At 44.0% G+C, this 19,078-nt stretch overlaps 1 protein-coding gene across 1 annotated transcript; it reads right to left on the bottom strand.

Moving 5' to 3' along the window:
• Positions 1–2,664: 2,664 nt before the first annotated feature.
• Positions 2,665–15,404, bottom strand: MMP8 (matrix metallopeptidase 8). Its single transcript, XM_004604810.2, has 10 exons — positions 15,120–15,404; positions 11,750–11,994; positions 11,037–11,185; positions 10,584–10,709; positions 8,025–8,186; positions 6,461–6,578; positions 5,674–5,807; positions 3,815–3,968; positions 3,148–3,251; positions 2,665–2,804 (listed from the first exon to the last, which is right to left on the bottom strand). Exons 1-10 carry the CDS (start codon positions 15,402–15,404, stop codon positions 2,701–2,703), a joined length of 1,581 nt encoding a protein of 526 aa, XP_004604867.2. The 3' UTR covers positions 2,665–2,700.
• Between the last annotated feature and the right edge of the window lie 3,674 nt (positions 15,405–19,078).

The following is a 19,078-nucleotide window of genomic DNA, read 5'->3' as shown; positions in this document are numbered from 1 at the left end:
ATCCCAGATTTATCATTCTCTGTTGATGAACGTCCTTACATGACGTGTAGGTGAATAAGCTTCTTAGGGCCACTGGAGCGACATGCCACAGACCCAGAAGCTGCAAACCACAGAAGACTATTCCATGCCAGTTTGGGTAGCTGGAGCCAAATCAAGATGCCAGGAGGATGATGATCTTATCTGTCATTCTCGGTGCGAGTCCTTACTCACCCGTAGTGATTGTCATGAGATTCTGTCACTCTGGTCCTCCTGTTTATTTTTTGTAATTTATTTTTTATTTTTTAATTGAGTTACCGTGAGAATAGTTACAGGGCTTTTAGGATTGAGTCTCAGTCATAAAATGATCAAACACCCATCCCTTCACCAGTGCACATGTTCCACCACTAATAACCCCAGCATACCCCTCCTCCCACTCCCCCTCTGCCTGTGTGGCAGATGATTTTCACTTTACTCTTTCCTTACTTAGATTACATTCAATTTTCGACAGAAAACTCACTACTATTATTTGGAGTTTTCCCCCCAATAGTCAGACCTGTCGGAAGGGCATCATTAGATTGTATGTTTTCTATTGTTGGTAACAAAGAGCATATGATGTTGCATGGTCACGAAAGCGGCCACCCAGATTTGGAATTCTGGTATTAAGTCCAGAGGTATTTTTGTGAGCAGCCACTGCATTCCGAGATTGGTTTCTGTGGTGCTGGGATCATGGCTGTTCAGGAGCGAAGAAGCTGTACATGGGCGACCGCTCCGGTTTTCATTTGGGCAGGAGGCAGGGCCTCCCCCATTGCAAGATTCCCCATGCATCCCATCCCATCAATGAAAACGCCTACCTTTCTGTCCAATTGGTTCTGAACGTTGGCGGTCACCATGCTGTCCAGGAGGTAAAAGGCCAAGGGACAGAAACCCTTCCCCTCCCGGGGCTGCACGGGGCCGTAGCTTAGTTCCGAGTCCAGGAGTATATCTGCCAGCAGCCTCTGCGTTCTGAGATTGGTTTCTGTTCGTCTGGGATAATGGATGCTCAGGGGTGGCGGAGCCATTCCTGAGTATATATTTTGTATGTCAGGAAAGGTTGGAGATGACCCAGTCCCGCATACCGGAGCTGTGTTAGTAGAAACTCAGTGTCGCCGGGGCTCCATCTGGGGAAGGCGTGTCAGCTGTACCTTCCCCGTCTGGCACCCCGGTGTTGTTGGCCCGGTCTGGGATCCGGAGCAATCTCCGGCTTGCAGTGCCTTCTGGAATGGCCCAATTCTTCACTCTGGTCCTCCTGTTTTTACAAGATCTGTACCACTATGTGGGTTTCTATCCTAAGGACACTGGCTCCCAGGCCTACTTGCATCCAGTATAACTGCATCTTAAATAATTGCATCCACACAGACTTTTTAAAATTGAATCACTGTGAAATAGTTATAAGCTTTCATGTTTGAGTTACAATCACACAATGATCAAATACCCATCCCTCCACCAGTGCACATTCTCCACCACCAATATCCCCGGTATACCCCCCTTTCCCACCCTCCCTCTGCCTCCAAGGCAGACAATATTCCCCATACTCTCTCTCTCTACTTTTGGGCATTATGGCTTGCAACACAGACACTGAGAGGTCATCATGTTTGATCCATTATCTACTTTCAGCATGCATCTCCCATCCTGACTGATTCCTCCAGCCATTATTTTATTTTCTATTCCATCTGCCTTCTATCCTCTGCTCATGAAGCAGTCTTCCAGCTATGGGGCAATCCCCCTGGCCCCTGTATCTACTGTCCTTGGGTGTCAGCCTCATGTGGTGTTATTCTATAATCCCCAAATGAGTGCAGTCCTTCTATGTCTGTCCCTCTCTTTCTGACTCATTTCACTTAGCATGATACTCTCCATGTCTATCCATTTAGAAGCAAATTTCATGACTTAATTTCTCCTAACAGCTGCATAGTATTCCATTGTGGAGATGTATCAAAGTTTCTTTAACCAGTCATCCAAATAAGCTACATTCATAGGCACCTGGGGTTAGGAATTCAACGTTTCCTTTGTGTGTGTGTTGTTGGGAAGGTTGCAGAGGGAAGGCTGAGGATGATGGGGGCGATGGGTGGGGAAGACAGTGGAGAGACACAAGAACCCGATTTTTTCCAAGAGTAAAATTAGCAATAATTTATTCTTGTAAAGGCAAGGAACATTGCTTATGTTCAAAATCTTTTGAACTAAAGCTTAGTGCCAATGGAATGTAATAGATACATGTGAGACATATTTAAAGAACCTAAGGAATAAATAGGATAGAAGCTAGAGAAGCAAGTAACAAAATAGTGACCATTGATGTGACAGAGAAGGTTTGCTTTCCTCTTTCCCCAGCCTGAGGTGGAGGGCTACAAGTCCTCGGGTGGCGCTTTTTATCGGATGCCACTTAGCTACATAGTTAATGGGGCAGATCCTTGCTGAGGATGAAGGATAAAATCTTTTTTGAGGACCTGCTTTTGTATGTGTCATTTCTCTTGAATTTCAAAAAACCTGTTGATGTAAAGTGTGCACTTGCTGCATGTCAGAATTAAATCTGTAAAAAAAGTGAAATTTCAAATGTATTTCTGCTCAGGAAGGTCCAAGGACAACAGCAATGGCAGATACTGAGGAAGGAGAAATAGCTCAGTGTAAGGAAAGGCGAATTAGTCTTCTCTTCCAAATTCTGAACGTGAACATCTTGGTTTTCCTTCAGTTTTATCTACAATTAAGCCACCGGTTGCTTCTGTCGACTCTAGTAACTCGACGAGCAGACAGATCAAACGCATAGTATCTTGGTCCACTGAAGAAAAAGAAGAAGTCTGTAACAAAGAAGAGATGATTATTGAGTTATCTGATAAAAGATAATGGGGGCGGGGGGTATTGGGAGCACCTGGAGTTGCTCAGGGAATCACTCACGGTGGGGCTCAGAGTGACAGAGATTGAACCCAGGTCAGCTGCATGCAGAACTAGCACCCTACTGGCTGCACTGTCTCTCCATCCCCAGAAGACAGATGTTTCCTACAAAGTCTTATGGTGTTCCAATTAAAATGTTTTAGATTCAAAATTCCCTCTTCTCATATATATAGTAGTATAGGATTATAGTAGTCAGATGCCAATATGCTAGTTAAATTGAAAAACTGTATTGGTACCCTTTTTACTTACTGTTCTGCTGGAAAACAGCATCAACTTTTCTTCCTACTCCCGGAAAGGTACTTGTTATGCTCTTGGGATAATCTGGATCCATAGATTGGTTTTGGTTATCGTAGCTGATGAAAACAAAATTTTTAACACCAATAGAGGGTATAATGACAGTGGTTTTCATTAAATCACATATACTTTACAAAGAGCCTTCTTGTACATTTTTTATTCAGAAAATAAAAATATTTTCCTTCCCTCCATTTCTCCTTCTGTCTGTTCTCTCTCTCTCTTCCTCTATCCTCCCCTACCCCTTCCTTTCTTTGGCCACACCCCACAGTGCTCAGTAGCTATTCCTTGCTGGGCTCACGGTTGACCCCTGGTGGTGATTGGGGGTGAAGTTTAAATTTAATTAAAAAGTGAGATTTAGTTTAAGTCTTTCTTTGCATCCCTCTGAATGCTTTATCAGAACTTGGCTCTGTTTCATGATATACCATCTTCCATATCTTTGCTCAGACATTTTAATTCTATTGAAATGAAACTTCAAAAGCCATAACAACATCAATCATCTTGTGAACAAGAATGTCTGTCAAAGTCCAACTTGGGCTTCAAAACCTTCAGGTGCCTTATCCTTATCAGTGATTTGTAGACAGGGTGAAGAAACAAATTTGAAACTCTAATACAAAAACCTTACCGCCAGAGTTGATTATGTACAAAGAAGTATGTTTTCCTCCTGTAGGAAACAGCTGCATCAATGGCTTGGACACTGCTTGGGAAGCCATAGTTTGAGATATACTTGGGATAACCTTCCCGAATATCATAGCCACTCAGAGCCCAGTACTGGTTGCCTGTTAACAGTCAAGGGTAGATGTTAGGGAAAGCCCTTTTGTTCCTACAGGACCTACAACTTCATGGCCTTAGAATAAATTTATCATTGAAATAAAAGTGGAACAAATTGTCTTAAAAGATAAAGATGGTGGGGCCTGAGTCATATTATAGTGCTATGGCATTTTCCTTGCATGAAGACGACCCTGTTTGACCTCCAGCACCCCATTGGGTCCCTTGAGCACTGCCAGGAGTGATTCCAGAGCACAGAGCCAGGAGTAAGCTTTGAGCACTGCTGCATGTGATCCCCCAAACATAAACAAAACAAAATAGATAATAAAGTTAAGTTCACTGAGCTATGATTGTTGTCCAGGAGCTATGAGAAAATTCGAACTGTTCAGACTGTCATTCAATTGGACATCTTGTCTTTGTGGCTTTTATAGATAGATTAAATTGTAGTCTTGAGGGATCTCAGTTGTAATTGAATGAGGGTAGAAGAGCACTAATATGGGTCTGCTGAGGTTTTCTCGTGTTGAAACTGAGGAACATACATTTCAGAGTCTACCATTTCCAGCAGGAAATCCAACCCAGCTTTTTTTTCTTTCTTTTTTTTTAATTTTAATGAATCACCATGAGATACAGTTACAGACTCACAAGCTTTCGTGATTACGTTTCAATCGAACAATGTTCGAGTACCCATCCCTCCATCACTGCCCATTCTCCATCACCAATGTTCCAGTGTCCCTCTTGCCATCCCCACCCCATTCCCACCCCCTACCTCTGTGACAGACACATTCCCTCTTACACTCTATCTCTCTACTTTTGGGTGTTATGGTTTGCAATATAGGAACTAAGGAGCCATCATGTTTTGTCCATAGTCTACTTTCAACATGTATCTACCACATCGAGTGATCCCTCCAACCATCATTTACTTAGTGGTCTCTTCTCCATCTCACCTGCATTTTACCCCAGCACATGAGATCGGCTTCCAAGCCATGGACTGATCCTCCCGGCCCTTATCTCTACTATCCTCAGGTGTTATTCTCCCATTATATTACTTTATATTCCACAAGGACTGGAGCGATAGCACAGTGGGTAGGGCGTTTGCCTTGCATGTGGCTGACCCAGGTTCAATTTCTCCATCCCTCTCGGAGAGCCCGGCAAGCTACTGTGGCAGAGCCTGGCAAGATACCCGTGGCATATTCAATATGCCAAAAACAGTAACAACAATCCTCACAATGGAGATGTTACTGGTGCCTGCTTGAGCAAATCAATGAACAACGGGATGATGGCGCTATAATGCTATATTCCACAAATGGGTATACAGTCATTCTGTGTTTGTCCCATTCTTTCTGACTCATTTCACTTAGCATGATACTTTCCATGTTGATCCACTTAATATGCAAATTTCAATGGTTTCATCTTTTCTAACAGCTGCATAGTATTCCATTGTGTAGATATACCAGAGTTTCTTTAACCAGTCAACTGTTCTCGGGCACTCGGGTTTTTTTTTCCCAGAGTCTGGCAATTGTAAATAGTGCTTCAATAAACATACAAGTGCAGATGTTATTTCTATTGTACTTTTTTGCTTCTTTGGGACAAACCAGCTTTCTTGACTGAAACCCAGCAAGTGTAATATTCTCACTCATATGGGAAGGACCAGGAAGAGGTACTGCTCCCATTTAGGCAGAATCCAGTGAATGAAAAACCTCCGGCAGTTGCCTTTACCTTTGAATAGGAACACGAGGTCGCTGTCGGGATCCTCATAGGCAGCCTGGATGCCATGTGGCAGGGATGTCCAAAAGAGAGAAATGAAATTGAGCTCGACGTGGCGTAGCTGAGGGTGCCGCCTCCAGAAGTACCTGTTGGAACATGGGGAGGAAACCCACGCAGCGCAGCTAAGCAGTGGCTACTCAGTCTCAGGGAGCTGGGAGAAGGGTGGGGTAGAGTGATGAGTGACTGAGCCTCGCACAAGAACTGCATCGAGGGGCAGAGCACGGGTCATGGTCAGAGCAGTTCTCAGGAGTGGTGAGTTTACACTCTCCCTCCTTCTCCCATGCAGGTAGATTAATTTTGTGCGAATCCTTTGTCATTATTTCTATAAAGTGATGGGAATATTCAGAATCTCTTAGTAAAAGTAACACAAGACAACTCATCTTGTGACTGTACAGCCACACAATGATTAATGGCAGAAAGGGGGGGAAATCAATTGGATGGTTTCCCCTCCATTCACATAAGTGATCATTCCCATTTTCTTAATTGACTTTGGGTTAAACTGAATCATGTTTTGGTGTTGGGCAAACCCAGCTATGGCGCTCCCGAGCAGCTCAAATCCTCGTAGCTGTTACTATGTTTTCTTTTCCTGGGCATTTTGACTTATCCCCAAAGCACTGTGGATTCCAGTGTGCTGCATATGTGGAGAATTCAGTGGTATGGCAGCTAGGAACTCAATGAGGGCCCTGTCTTAGGCTACACCCACAGAAGAAGTCAAATGAAGAAGAGTTCAGTCTTATACTTGTCCTTAAAGAAAATGATTTCTCCACGGAGTGTGGCGATGGCATCGAAAGAGAGCCTGGGGTCACATGCCAAGGGTGTGGTGGGCCCAGTGGGCTGCAGACCACCGCTTGCAGGGCCTGAAAGAGAATTTGCCAGCCTGAGTGCCCGTGCCCGTCCCCCTTGCCTCTAGAATCTGCCCTGTTCCTCTCTGATTTTGCCCACAGCTCCTTTTCCTTCCTCCGCAAAGCCCCCCTCAGTGGAGGAGCTGGTGTCAGTCTGACAGCATGTGTGAAAGCCAGTGTCAACAGCCTCCGCTGTAAGGATGTGTATGTGTCCAATAACCCAAATCTAGAAACAACCCGAGTGCCCTAAAACAGATGACTGGTTAAAGAAATTTTGGTATATCTCCACAATGGAATACTATGCAGCTGTTAGGAGAGATGAAGTCATGAAATTTGCTTAGAAATGGATAGACATGGAGAGTATCATGCTAAGTGAAATGAGTCAGAAAGAGAGGGACAGACATAGAGAGACTGCATTCATTTGGGGATTATAGAATAACACCACATGAGGCTGACACCCAAGGACAGTAGATAAAAGGGCCATGGGGATTGCCCCATAGCTGGAAGCCTGCTTCATGAGCGGAGGGGAGAAGGCAGATAGAATAGAGAAGGGATCACTAAGAAAATGATGGCTGGAGGAATCAGTCAGGATTGGAGATGCATGCTGAAAGTAGATAATGGATCAAACATGATGACCTCTCAGTGTCTGTGTTGCAAGCCATAATGCCGCAAAGTAGAGAGAGAGTATGGGGAATATTGTCTGCCTTGGAGGCAGGGGGAGGGTGGGAAAGGGGGGTATACCGGGGATATTGGTGGTGGAGAATGTGCACTGGTGGAGGGATCATTGTGTGATTGTAACCCAAATATGAAAGCTTGTAACTATCTCATGATGATTCAGCAACATTTTTAAAAAAAATGGATGTGTGTGGTCAGTGGTATAAACTGAGGTGCTCTACTTGCAGCCGAGGGAGTTAGGGCAGGGCTGAGCCTGGCAGGGTTGCTCGGGATGGTGACACTCAGGGGAGTCTGTTCATCCCAGGAAGTTCTCTTCTCCGGAAGTTGCTGCTCCAGTGTCCATCAGTGTCCATCCCTTGCACCTCCCTCTGTGCCCCACCACTCTCACCTCTTCCTCTCCTGCTCAATTTGCCTGCTCTGTATGGAAACCTACTCCGGGATTTCTCTTCCTGCTCGGGGCAGAAGGAACTGGGACACCCTCACCCCAGTCTCCACCTCAGTCGGCCGCCAGTGGGGGCAGGGCCATGGGTCCCCGAATTTCAGGCCCGGAAAGTGCCAACCATGGTAGTTCAGGGGCATTCTGTGCCTATGACTGACCCCAGTTCATTCACCTTCCCATGGAAGTTTCATTTATCCCCATCTCTGTCCTAAGGACAATTTAAATATATCCTCTCTCTGTCTCTCTGTCTGTCTCTCTGTCTCTGTCTCTGTCTCTCTCTGTGTGTGCGTGCATGCATGTCTATACTTGTTTAAGATTCGGGCAGCAGCCCTGTATGGCTGCCTTACCATAGATGGCCTGGATGCCATTGATGTCATCTTGGGGGAGCACGTAGGAGCTGGGCTCAGTGAAAGCATAGTTCGGGTACATCAGGGCACCAGGGTCCGAGGAATGGGAGAGCCCCAGGGAATGGCCGAACTCATGGGCAGCGACGAGAAACAGGTTGTAATCTGGAAGGCAAGCACTCGAGTAAATGGCTGATCTAGAGCAATCTAGATGACCGATGGAGTAAGTGGTTGATCCAGAGTGGCAGGACTGAGGTGGCCAGGGGCTGCAGCATCCCAGTGGGAGGACAGCCCTGTTCTTGTCATCTTTACCATTCTCCGATTGGGTGGAAAGAATAGACACTGGCGGTGCACAGTCCAGGCGGCAGTCTGGATAATTTGGTCCAGAGAAGCGCTAAAGGTGTCAAGAGGGATGGGCGCTAGATAAGAAAAGGGCAGTTTCCAGTCAGACTTCTGTGGCATGTCATTGCTCTGGGCCCCGTGAAGTGCCCTGTGGTTTGGTTCTTCCTCTCCTTAGCCCTTATTTTTGCCTTCAGGATGCCTAGACCACTGGGGGCACAGGTGCGGTTGGGCCGCACCCAGTGGCGCTATGGATTGCTCCTGGTTCTACACACAGGGTTGCTTCTGTTGGTAGTTGGGGTGCGTTGCGTGCCCTGTGGCGCCCAGAATCAAACCAGTCTTGGCTATAGGTAAAACAAGTGCTGTGGGCCCTGTACTATCTCTCTGTATCCCAAACTTTATCCTGAGTCTTCTCAAAGGATTGGTTTCCTCCATGGAAATATGCCATTGAAGCAGTGCCAGGTGAAGAGGAAATAACTGGATGAGAAAGAAGATGACTGTTCTTTCCAGACCCAGATGACTTCCTAAACAAACCAATTTCTGAAATTTCAGAAAATATGTACCTTTATCAAACATAATTAAATTTATAATTTTAAAGAAATATATATATATATACTCTGGTAGCTGTGCAGCCACTAGGAAAAATGAAGTCATGAAATTTACTTATAAATGGATGGGCATAGAGAGTATCATGCTGAGTGAAATAAGTCAGAAAGAGAGGGACAGACATAAAATAATGCACTCATTTGTGGGATGTGAAAACACATAGTATGAGCCTAATAGGACAAGGACAGTAGAAATAAAGGCCAGGAAGATTTTTCCAGAGCTGGAAGCCTGCCTCAATATCTTGAGGAGAAGGCAGTTGGGATAGAGAAGGGACCACTATGACAATGATAGTTGGAAATGATCGTTCTTGATAAGAACTGCGTGCTGAAAGTAGATAAAGGAAGAAACATGATAACCTCTCAGTACCTGTATTGCAAACCATAATGCCCTAAAGGGGGGGAGGAGAGAGAGAGAGAGAGAGAGAGAGAGAGAGAGAGAGAGAGAGAGACAGAGACAGAGAGACAGAGAGACAGAGAGACAGAGAGACAGAGAGAGACAGAGACAGAGACAGAGACAGAGACAGAGACAGAGAGAAGAAGAAGAAAAGTGCCTGTCATAGAGAACAGGCTGGGGTTGGAGGTGGGAATAGCAGGAGGGAAACTGGGGACATTGGTGATGGGAAATCTACACTAGTGAGGGCCGGGTGTTGGAACGTTGTATGACTGAGATCCAATCATGAACAGCTTTGTAATGGTGTATCTCAAGGTGATTTAATAAAAAAAATTTTAAAGATAAAACTTGAACAATTTGACGTTAGTATTTGAGTTCAAATACAGAAGAAAAGGAAGGAGGGACATAAAGAACAAAAGAATGTGATTCAATGTAGCTTATTAATCAGCTGCATTATTTTATAGTTACATTGAATATTTTGATGTTTTGGTTAAAATAATATGGGCTATACATAAACTATTATCTTTAAATTGTTCTCTGACCAAAATATCAGTTTTTTCAATAAAAATGTAACATTAACATAGAAAAATATAGCGTAGAACAGTGCTCAACAAAACCTTTTTCTGCAAATGGTCCTGAGAGGAAATACTTTTGGTTTTATGAGTCACATGGTCTCTGTCCCGTGCTCCGGCTATGCTTTTGCAGTTTGAATGTTGTCATAGGTGACAATAAGCCTGGCCTGTCCCCCCAAACGGTCTTTATACCGACAGGGTCTGTTAGTCAGGTAGGACTTAGCTATTGTCTGTCACTTTATGATCCCTGCACTAGGAAATAAGGCTAATAATTAGTTCCAATAGTTTTTTTCTCCCTTCTTTCTCCCTCTAAGCCTAAATTGACTTAAATTCTTGACCATTCAAAATTTATTTTTAAGTTGTATCATACCTGATGGTGCTCAGAACATACTCCTGGCTCTCTGCTAAGAGATCAGATTTGGGGGTGCTCAGGGGACCACAGGCAGGGCTAGGGATCAAACCAGGTCAGCCAGGTGCAAGACAAGTGCCTTAACTTCTGCACTCTCTCCAGATCCCCTCTTGACTATTTTCAGTCAGTTGTGTAAGTTTTAAATGCTACAATAACTTGAATATGTATGTGGGGAAGGCAGATGGAGTTCAAACATGGAAAATGTTATTTGGTAGCTGATTGTGGAGATAATTTTGGCTAACTTACTTCTGGACGTCATGGTCCATATTTCTTCTGCATCAAAATGGACATCTCCACCAATGCCTTTACCAGGTTGGAATGCATGAGCGAGGAGTCCGTTGGGTCCATCAAATGGAGAATTGTCACCATGATCTAAATGAAGTCATTTACATTAGATCTTGTCACACTGCAGTTCAGCCTTGTGAAGCGAAATTGAGCATGACTTCTTTGAGATGATCTTTTGTGTGTGTGTGTGTATTTTTAAAAGTAATTGTGAAGAATTTTTAGCCACAGTGATTTAATTTTATAGTACTGGCAATGGTAGAGATGCATGCATTCACGCATACAACATCCTGGCACCAGACCCACCACACAGCCATTCCATGTCCCTTCACCCTAGTCTCAGGGTTTCCAGGTCACCGTTTTCCCTCCCCCTCATGCTTTCTACCCCCACCCCCAACCTGCCATCTCAGATCCCACCTCTTTGGACAAAGGCAATCTTGATGTCTGCTTCTCCTCGAGGGAGCTTCGTGAAGGTCAGGGATGTTACCCTGCTCCAGACTTGAAAGGCTTTCTCAATCGCTGTTTCCACTTCCACCTCTGACAGGTGTGGGGTGTAGTTAATAATCCTTCAAAATGATGAGAATGTGTGAAGGGCTTGTTATTGTTCAGAACTGCAGCTCGCCCGCATCTTGCCTTCTGCCTAAGCGATGGAGCTCCACTGGGGAGCGGCACAGAGGCGAGACCCAAAGTGATGCCAGGGGGCTTGTCAGGGAGAGTTAGTCAGGCCCCTCACGGGGTTACTGTGGTGAAACACATGCAGTTCACTGCTTGGCGAATGTTGAGTCATTATTTTATCATTATCAAAATGCATGGAAGGACAGCCTAGATTTCCCCCAGCAGTGATTACGTTTTTGGAGTCCTACGGTGAGTTTTTGAGAGATAGCCTAGTATAGGCCTTTTTTAGATTGTTAGTGACAAAAATAAGTGGCCAAAAATGAGCGTGAAAAGCACTAGTGGGACCTTGACCACAGGGTGAACTCTTATGCCTCTCCCCCAGGAGCTAAATCTCCAAGGGAAGGGACATTTGCTTCTCCCTGACTTCTCTGAAGTCCTAGAATGGAACCTGGTGTATCTTAGAGACCCGTAAACACTGGCTGACTGAGCAAGTTTGGAAAGTCTCAAACTCTCACCTGTAGGTCAGGTTGCTGTGCTCCCACTTGGGGTTCCCTGGTGTCAGCATGAAGTCATCGCTGTCGGGCACGCCACAGCGAGGCTTTGCCATCATCTGCAGCGTTTCCTCGTTGGGCTTCCCTGTCACGTTCAACCCGAAGAATCGCTGCATTGCCTTCAGCTTCTCAACAAGGATATTATTGCCTTTCTTCCTTTCAGATCGGTAGCCGTTTCTTGGTAATTGGTAGAAGTTCTGCAGGTATTTCTGGATAGAGACAAACAGACCGGCTATTCTCGGAATATTTGCATTCTCATCTACAATACTATAAAAATCAAAGAAGGGAAAAAAGTACCACAGCACAAATGGGTTTCTTTCAGAGAACAGAAATTATGGGAAAGAAGAAACACCTCCTCAGTATTTCAATTAATGTTATGCATAAAAATAGGCATTTAATAATTAATAAGGACCACATGGCCCCGCAATAACACTTCTAGGAATATATCCTGAGAATGCAAAAAAGCACAGTAGAAATGACATCTGTACCTATATTTTCACTGCAGCACTGTTCACAATAGCCAAAATCTGGAAACAACCCAAGTGCCCTAGAACAGATGACTGGTTAAAGAAACTTTGGTACATCTCCACAATGGAATACTATGCAGCTGTTAGGAGAGATGAAGTCATGAAATTTGCTTATAAATGGATAGACATGGAGAGTATCATGCTAAGTGAAATGAGTCAGAAAGAGAGGGACAGACACAGAAGGACTGCACTCATTTGTGGAGTATAGAATAACACCACATGAGGCTAACACCCAAGGACAGTAGGTACAAGGGCCAGGAGGATTGCCCCATAGCTGGAAGCCTGCTTCATGAGCGGAGGGGAGAAGGCAGATGGAATAGAGAAGGGATCACTAAGAAAATGGTGACTGGAGGAATCAGTTGGAATGGGAGATGCGTGCTGAAAGTAGATAATGGACCAAACATGATGACCTCTCAGTGTCTGTGTTGCAAGCCATGATGCCCACAAGGAGAGAGAGAGTATGGGGAATACTGTCTGCCTTGGAGGCAGGGGGAGAGTGGAAAAGGTGGGGGATACCTACCGGGGATATTGGTGGTGGGGAATGTGCACTGGTGAAGGGATGGGTGTTTGACCATTGTGTAATTGTAACCCAAACATGATAGCTTGTAACTATCTCGCAGTGATTCAATAAAATTTTAAAAATTAAAAAAAATAATGAATAAGGACCAAGGTCTTCTGCAAATTGCTGGGTGACAGTTAAGTGTCTGCCTTCTTGTTTGAAATAAATACACTACCACCAGAATTTAACGGTTTCTTGAGATACTAGTTGCATCAAGGCAGATTCTAATTCCCCTCCTCCCTACTGTCAAGAAGGGTTTCTCCCTAAAGAGTGGAGGCACAGAGAAGGGACCTAGCCACCATGCCTGTTCAGGTCCCAAGTCACCCTGTTGCATCTCAAAGAGAATTGACATTTTCAAAAGAAGTCCAAATATGATTTGGAGTGACAGCAACCTCACATATAATAGCATTTTATTCACCATGGTAACTCTTTACAAGGGCCAGTTAGGAAATGAAGTTTCTTAAGGGTTTGACAAGCCAACTTTAAGTCTTCTTCCTCTTCTGAAGCAGTCTGTGAATGTCTGGCACTTTGTAAGTGATACAGGACAGAAATATTTTGTGTTGGCACTGGCTTTGGGGTCAAAAAGGCTTGGTTTCAGATTCTTAGCTCTGCCATGTATTATCTGAGTTCACAGCATCTCTCTCTCTCCTCTCTAAAGTGGAAATAACAGTAACACCGCCCACCTCCCCCCCCCCCCCCCCCGCCAACCCCCGGACTGTTGTGTTGAGGCAAGGGATGACATTTGTTGAATGTTCTTGGCCTGATCCTCCAAGCCACAGGGTTCCCCAAGCACTGCCAGTGGCATGTTTTGCACAGAATAAGAACTAGTGAGCCTGACAATTCACCCAGGGTTACTATAACATTGTAAGAAGCATAAAAAAGAAAAGGTAACAAGAATATGCTTTTCTAAAATTGTAACACCATGAACATTGTTTGTGATGAATTTGTGGTAGCATTCCCTTGTGTTTATTAAAATTTGGGACTGATTTTCATGTTGCAGAACACCAGAAATAAAGGAATTGGTTCTGCCTTTCTAGTGCTTCCAAGATTTCATAAACAGCCCCAGAATCTGCTGTTAGAAAATTGGATTACCTGTGCAAGACAAATGCTTTACCCACTAGACTATCTCTCTGGCCCCTGATTACTGTGTTGACTGATGATTAGTTTTTTATAACTTCCCATTAGAAACAGTAGGGGCCACACCCAGTGCTGCTGGGGCAGGGTGGGGTGCATGCAACCTAGTGAACCCAGCGCTTCACACATGCAGGGCGCATGCTTTCTCACTCAGTCACATCCTGATCCCAATTTCTCACCTGATATACAGACACTCATATTCTCTTGGGATTTGGGTTGTAAAGATGAGTTCATCTTTGTCGTCTATGTAATTGGGTTGCATAGAAACTGGCTGGGCTCATGATAAAAATGTTTAGCTTATAGTTAAAATCATTCCAGCTGAAAATATTAGTGATACAGTTTTGGGCTTTGAAAAGCCATGCTTTTTGTTGTTGTTTTTTTCCAGATGTTTTAAAAGATTTTTTAAAATTAAATCACTGTGATATAGAACCTTATACAGCTGTTCATGTTAGGTTTCAATCGTACAGCCTTTCAGCACCCATGCCTCCAACAGTGTATGTTTCCCAACACAGGTGTCCCCAGTTTCTCTCCCATCACCTCCCGCCCAACCTCCCCAACCTGCCTCTATGGCAAGTACTTTCCTTCTCTCTCTCTCTCATTCTCTCTCTCTCTCCTTTTGGGCATTGTGGTTTGCAATACAGATACTGAAAGGTATCAGGCATATCCCTTTACAAACTTTTAACACTCAATTCTCGTCCAGTGTGATTATTCCCAGATATTATTGTCATACTTGTCCTCTCTTTATCTACCTTCCACCCGCCCACACTTCTGGTTGATTCCAACCATTGACCAGTCTTCTTAGCTTCTGTTTTTCCTGGCCATGGATATAAGTTTTCCACTATATATATATATATTTTATATTCCATGAGTGCAGTCATTCTATATCTGTCCATCTCCTTCTGAATCATTTCCCTCAGAATGATACTCTCCCTGTGAAGAACTCTGCTTTTTGGGGACTCAGATTTTTTTCCAATTTAGAACGCTCTGAGTCACTAAAATGAAATGTTTGGCCTCAAACTGAACAGAGATTTCTTTCAGGCTGCCTGAACTAAAAAGAGAAACCAATCTACAAATTTCCTATTCCCCCCTACCCCTTAAATCAGAATCCACTTACCTGAATAATGTCTCTATTTTTCTCTTCTAGGGAATTAGAGATGGCTGGGAAGGCCTGGGAGAGCTGCGTGTGGAGCAGGAGCAGGAATGAAAGCATCTTCACGCCACATGGGCTGTGCCTTGCACTTTGCCTCCTGACCTTCCTCTCCATCTTCCAGGTCGCCCTTGTACCTGTGAGTGCCCAGCGGTTCCCAGGCCCTGGGATCTGCACAGGACTCTGCCAGCCCCTTATACAGCTGTGTCTAAACAGTTGCTGCATCAGGAATGTGAAGCAATGCAGGTTCATTGCACGCTGACAACTTTGCAATATTAATATGATTTGGTAACCCCAAATGGAGGACTCTTTCAACAGGTAAAAACAAAGTGCAATTTGCTCCTCATTGCCTTTGGGGTTTTTAGTTAGATATTTACTTTTGAAAAATTTTCTGATCAAGGAAAAGGAGCTGTGTGCTAGTTTTTTTTAAGAACCTTGAAAAAGCAATACTAGTGTTGAAAATGAGCACAGGCTGAATATTGACTGCACGGGCATTATACTGCTCCATTCCCTCTCAGCTGGCCGAGCAGATGATGCTGTTATTTGCATTTACAGATAAATCAACTCCCGAGACATTGGCTGATGTGTGCAGTAGCTCTGAGGCTGGCCAGTGTTGAGCCTCAAGATGTATGTTTACAGGTCAGGAGATCCCCCCCCCCCCCGTGACCTTAAGCTGCTTTAAAGGTGCCCACTGTAGAAGGCAGTTGGGATGGAGAAGGGACCGTCTTGACAAAGGTAGTTGGGAATGATCACTCTGGATAGGAACTGTGTGCTGAAAACAGGTGAAGAAACAGACACGATAATCTCTTAGTACAGGAGAGAGAGAGAGAGAGAGAGACAGAGAGAGAGAGGAGGGAGAGAGAGATGGGAGGGAGAGGAGAGAGGGAGAAAGGGAGAGAGACAGGGACAGAGAGAGACAGAGAGAGAGGGAGGACAGGGAGAGGGAGGGAGAGAGAGAGAACAAGAACAAGGAGATGGGGGAGCTATGCAGCTTGCTGTCCTCTCTACTGAGAATGTGATCAAGTCACAGCTCTGCTTGCTCTTTGTCTGTTCTGTAGACTGAATTGTCGATGCTGTAGAGATTCTCTTTCTCCTAAGGAGAAGTGCTTCAGAGTGAAGCCATGAGTGAGGAAATCACTTCTGCTCTCTTCTTTCAGTACTCAGTGCTCCGTGCAATCTTGAGCGCATGTGTATGAAGAGAGAGTCCGAGGTTAAAATGACTCAACTTGTCCTGGGTGGGGTGCTGTGCTGAGCATGCAGTGAGAGAAATGGGTATGAAGTGTCTGTATTCTATAAAACTGGCTTAAATGTTCGATATGCATTCTCCTCAATCTTTCAAACAACTCAGATAAGTTGGATTCTCTCTCCTTTCCTCTGTCATAGGGAAGGAGAGAAAATCTACAAGAGAGGTGAACATCTACATCACTTAGATGTTTAGGTTTAGAGGAAGAAACAACTGCATCCAACTGGGAGGGTGGGCAGAACCTTCAGGGAGGGAAGAGCCTTCAAGGTGATTTCAAAGGATGGACTGAAAGTTTAGCATTGAGATTATGGTGCGAGAAGGAGGGGTTCTAAGAAATAAAGAGAAAACACAGTGAAGAACACATAAGGCTCTAGGTGGGAATGAACATGCTTCTGGGGATTAGCACAGCATTTAAGAGAAACAGGCTGGAATGGAAGATTCAATCCAAATGATGGAGGGGCAGAAAGTCAACATTAAAAGGCCAGTGACACTCCTCGTATTGGTTTATTGGTTTCTGAATCCAGTGACCATCTGAACTGGGTCAGTAAAGCTGCCCTGGCATCCCTGCCTAGGTCTGCCAGTTCAGGGCACCTGTGGACTTCGTCACATTCAGTGTTTCAGGTCCAAAGAAGTCCTGCATTTGTTTCATCTTTTTATCACGAGGCCAGAAAAGACAGTAGAATTAACCTAGCCCGTCCTCCCCTCCCCCACTTAATTTAAATATTGTGGTTTACAAAGTTGTTTAAGGTGACTTGTTATAGGCATTCAATATTCCAACCCCAATCCCACCACCACTGTCACCTTCCCTTCACCTCATCTCCCTTTGCTCCAACCACCCCTCAAGCTTTTGTAGCAGACCCGCAATATTTTATATTGCTTGTTACCATTAAATGGCTAGCGGAATGATCAAAAAATACTTCAGTAAAAGAAAATTTGTGAATTTGTGAAAATTGTATCTCACCATGGGGACATTAAGTCCTTGTTTGAGGGTTTAATAAGTTGCTGTTCCTAGTCGAACCTTTTGTGTTGATGTTTTGGTTAGTCAAGATTACTTGGCTTCAGGACATCTGGGAGTCACCAGGTCCAGGATAAATGGAGAGAGAGGGACTGAACAGATGGCATATGCAGCAGAAATCTTTATTTTTTAAAATTATTTTTTATTTTATTCTTTTATTGAATAACCATGTGGAAAATTACAAAGCTTTCAGGTTTAAGTCTCAGTTATACAATGCTCAAACACCCATCCCTTCACCAGTGCACATATTCCACCACCAAGAATCACGGTATATTTCCCCCCTTCCCCCCACTTCCCCAGCCCCACACCCCGCATGTGTAACTGGTAAATTTCACTTTACTTTCACTTTACTTTGATTACATTCAATATTTCAACAAAAAATTCACTATTATTGATTTGGAGTTTCTCCCCCCTAAAGTCGACCTGCTGAAAAGAAAGCATTTGGTAATTTGTTTTCCATGCAGCAGAAATCTTTATGTTTTCATGCAAAGAATAAACTTCACAAAGATTCTATGCAAACAACCTCCAGAACCATGCCTCAGCATCATCTTACCTCACCTGTTAATCCCAAGGATCAGCATTAGACTCCAAACAAAGATCTGGAGGAGCTGTGAGCAGAGAGAGGACAAACCTCCAGCCCTGACCTGGGAAGTCCCTGCCTTGGACCCTTATCTTATACATAATAAATATTGTATGGTCAAGAAATGCTCTTAAATAAAGACCAACTTTTAATGTACTTGCTATTTTATCATACTAGATAAGTATAAACACAATGAAAGAATTCCATTGTAAAGGCGAATGCAATAACACAATAGATTATAATGTATGTTTTGCCTGTTAGAGGCCTTTATTTAATCCCTAGAACCATATGATTCCTGAACCAGGAGTAGCCCCAGAACACTTATGGATATGGTCCCCAAGCCAAATAAACGAATAAATAATTTCTGTAGCAATAAATAAATAAATAAATTAATTAATTAAAAAAAGACTAGTTGGCTTCTATGTTATGTTCCCATCCAATCTGGTGTACTCCTACTAGTGTCAGTGTTGTAGAGTTTGAAGATGTGACTGCATGCTTCAGAAAATCCAGAATATATATCTGGGCAGTCTGTTGGAGGCATGGCAGCAGCCATTGGGGTGTGAATGTGAGTTCTGGGGCTTTGATGGGGCAGGAACTTAGCCTGTCCCTGCTCCCAAGGTCACCAGGAGGTCTCAGGGTGTTGGAAAAAAATTTGCGGCTAATTGGTCTCTTTCAAGATTTATTTATGTTTTTCTGGAACAGGGTTGGTAGATAAGCTTGCATAGTGGCAGCAGTGGGATGTGGGATGTGGGGTTTTTAGCTTCATTAACCTCATCAGTGTAAACTCTCATTCCTGACCTTGTCCCTCCTCCTGATGTAAATCAATTGTGCATACCCCCTTTAATAATCTTCACCTTTTACCAAATACAATCCATCTAGAAATATAACCTTATTATCAGCGATAAAATCCATGGAAACGGGGTTTGTGTTTTGATCTAGCACTCAGGGTCTGTCCCTGTGTAACAGAAAATTGTCTTTGTCACCGCTCCCAAGGTCATCCTTTGGAATAGCTGCCCCACCTGATGACATTTCCTTCCTCCTCAATAAACCATCTTCTCTCAGAGAACATCTGTGATGGATTCCTCAGT

The sequence above is a fragment of the Sorex araneus genome, chromosome 3 (genome assembly GCF_027595985.1).
Source record: "Sorex araneus isolate mSorAra2 chromosome 3, mSorAra2.pri, whole genome shotgun sequence".
NCBI classification, from domain to species: Eukaryota; Metazoa; Chordata; class Mammalia; order Eulipotyphla; family Soricidae; genus Sorex; species Sorex araneus.
Note: the sequence above shows the minus strand (reverse complement) of the source record. Positions and strands in the feature narration are given on the sequence as shown.

Coding starts and splice junctions, on each gene's coding strand:
- MMP8 (XM_004604810.2), bottom strand. CDS start 15,404: ATGAACCTGCATTGCTTCACATTCCTGATGCAGCAACTGTTTAGACAC. Junction 5,808..6,460: donor ATCATTTTCTTTAAGGACAA/GTATAAGACTGA, acceptor ATGTTCCAACAG/GTACTTCTGGAGGCGGCACC. Junction 3,252..3,814: donor GTACATAATCAACTCTGGCG/GTAAGGTTTTTG, acceptor TGTTTTCATCAG/CTACGATAACCAAAACCAAT.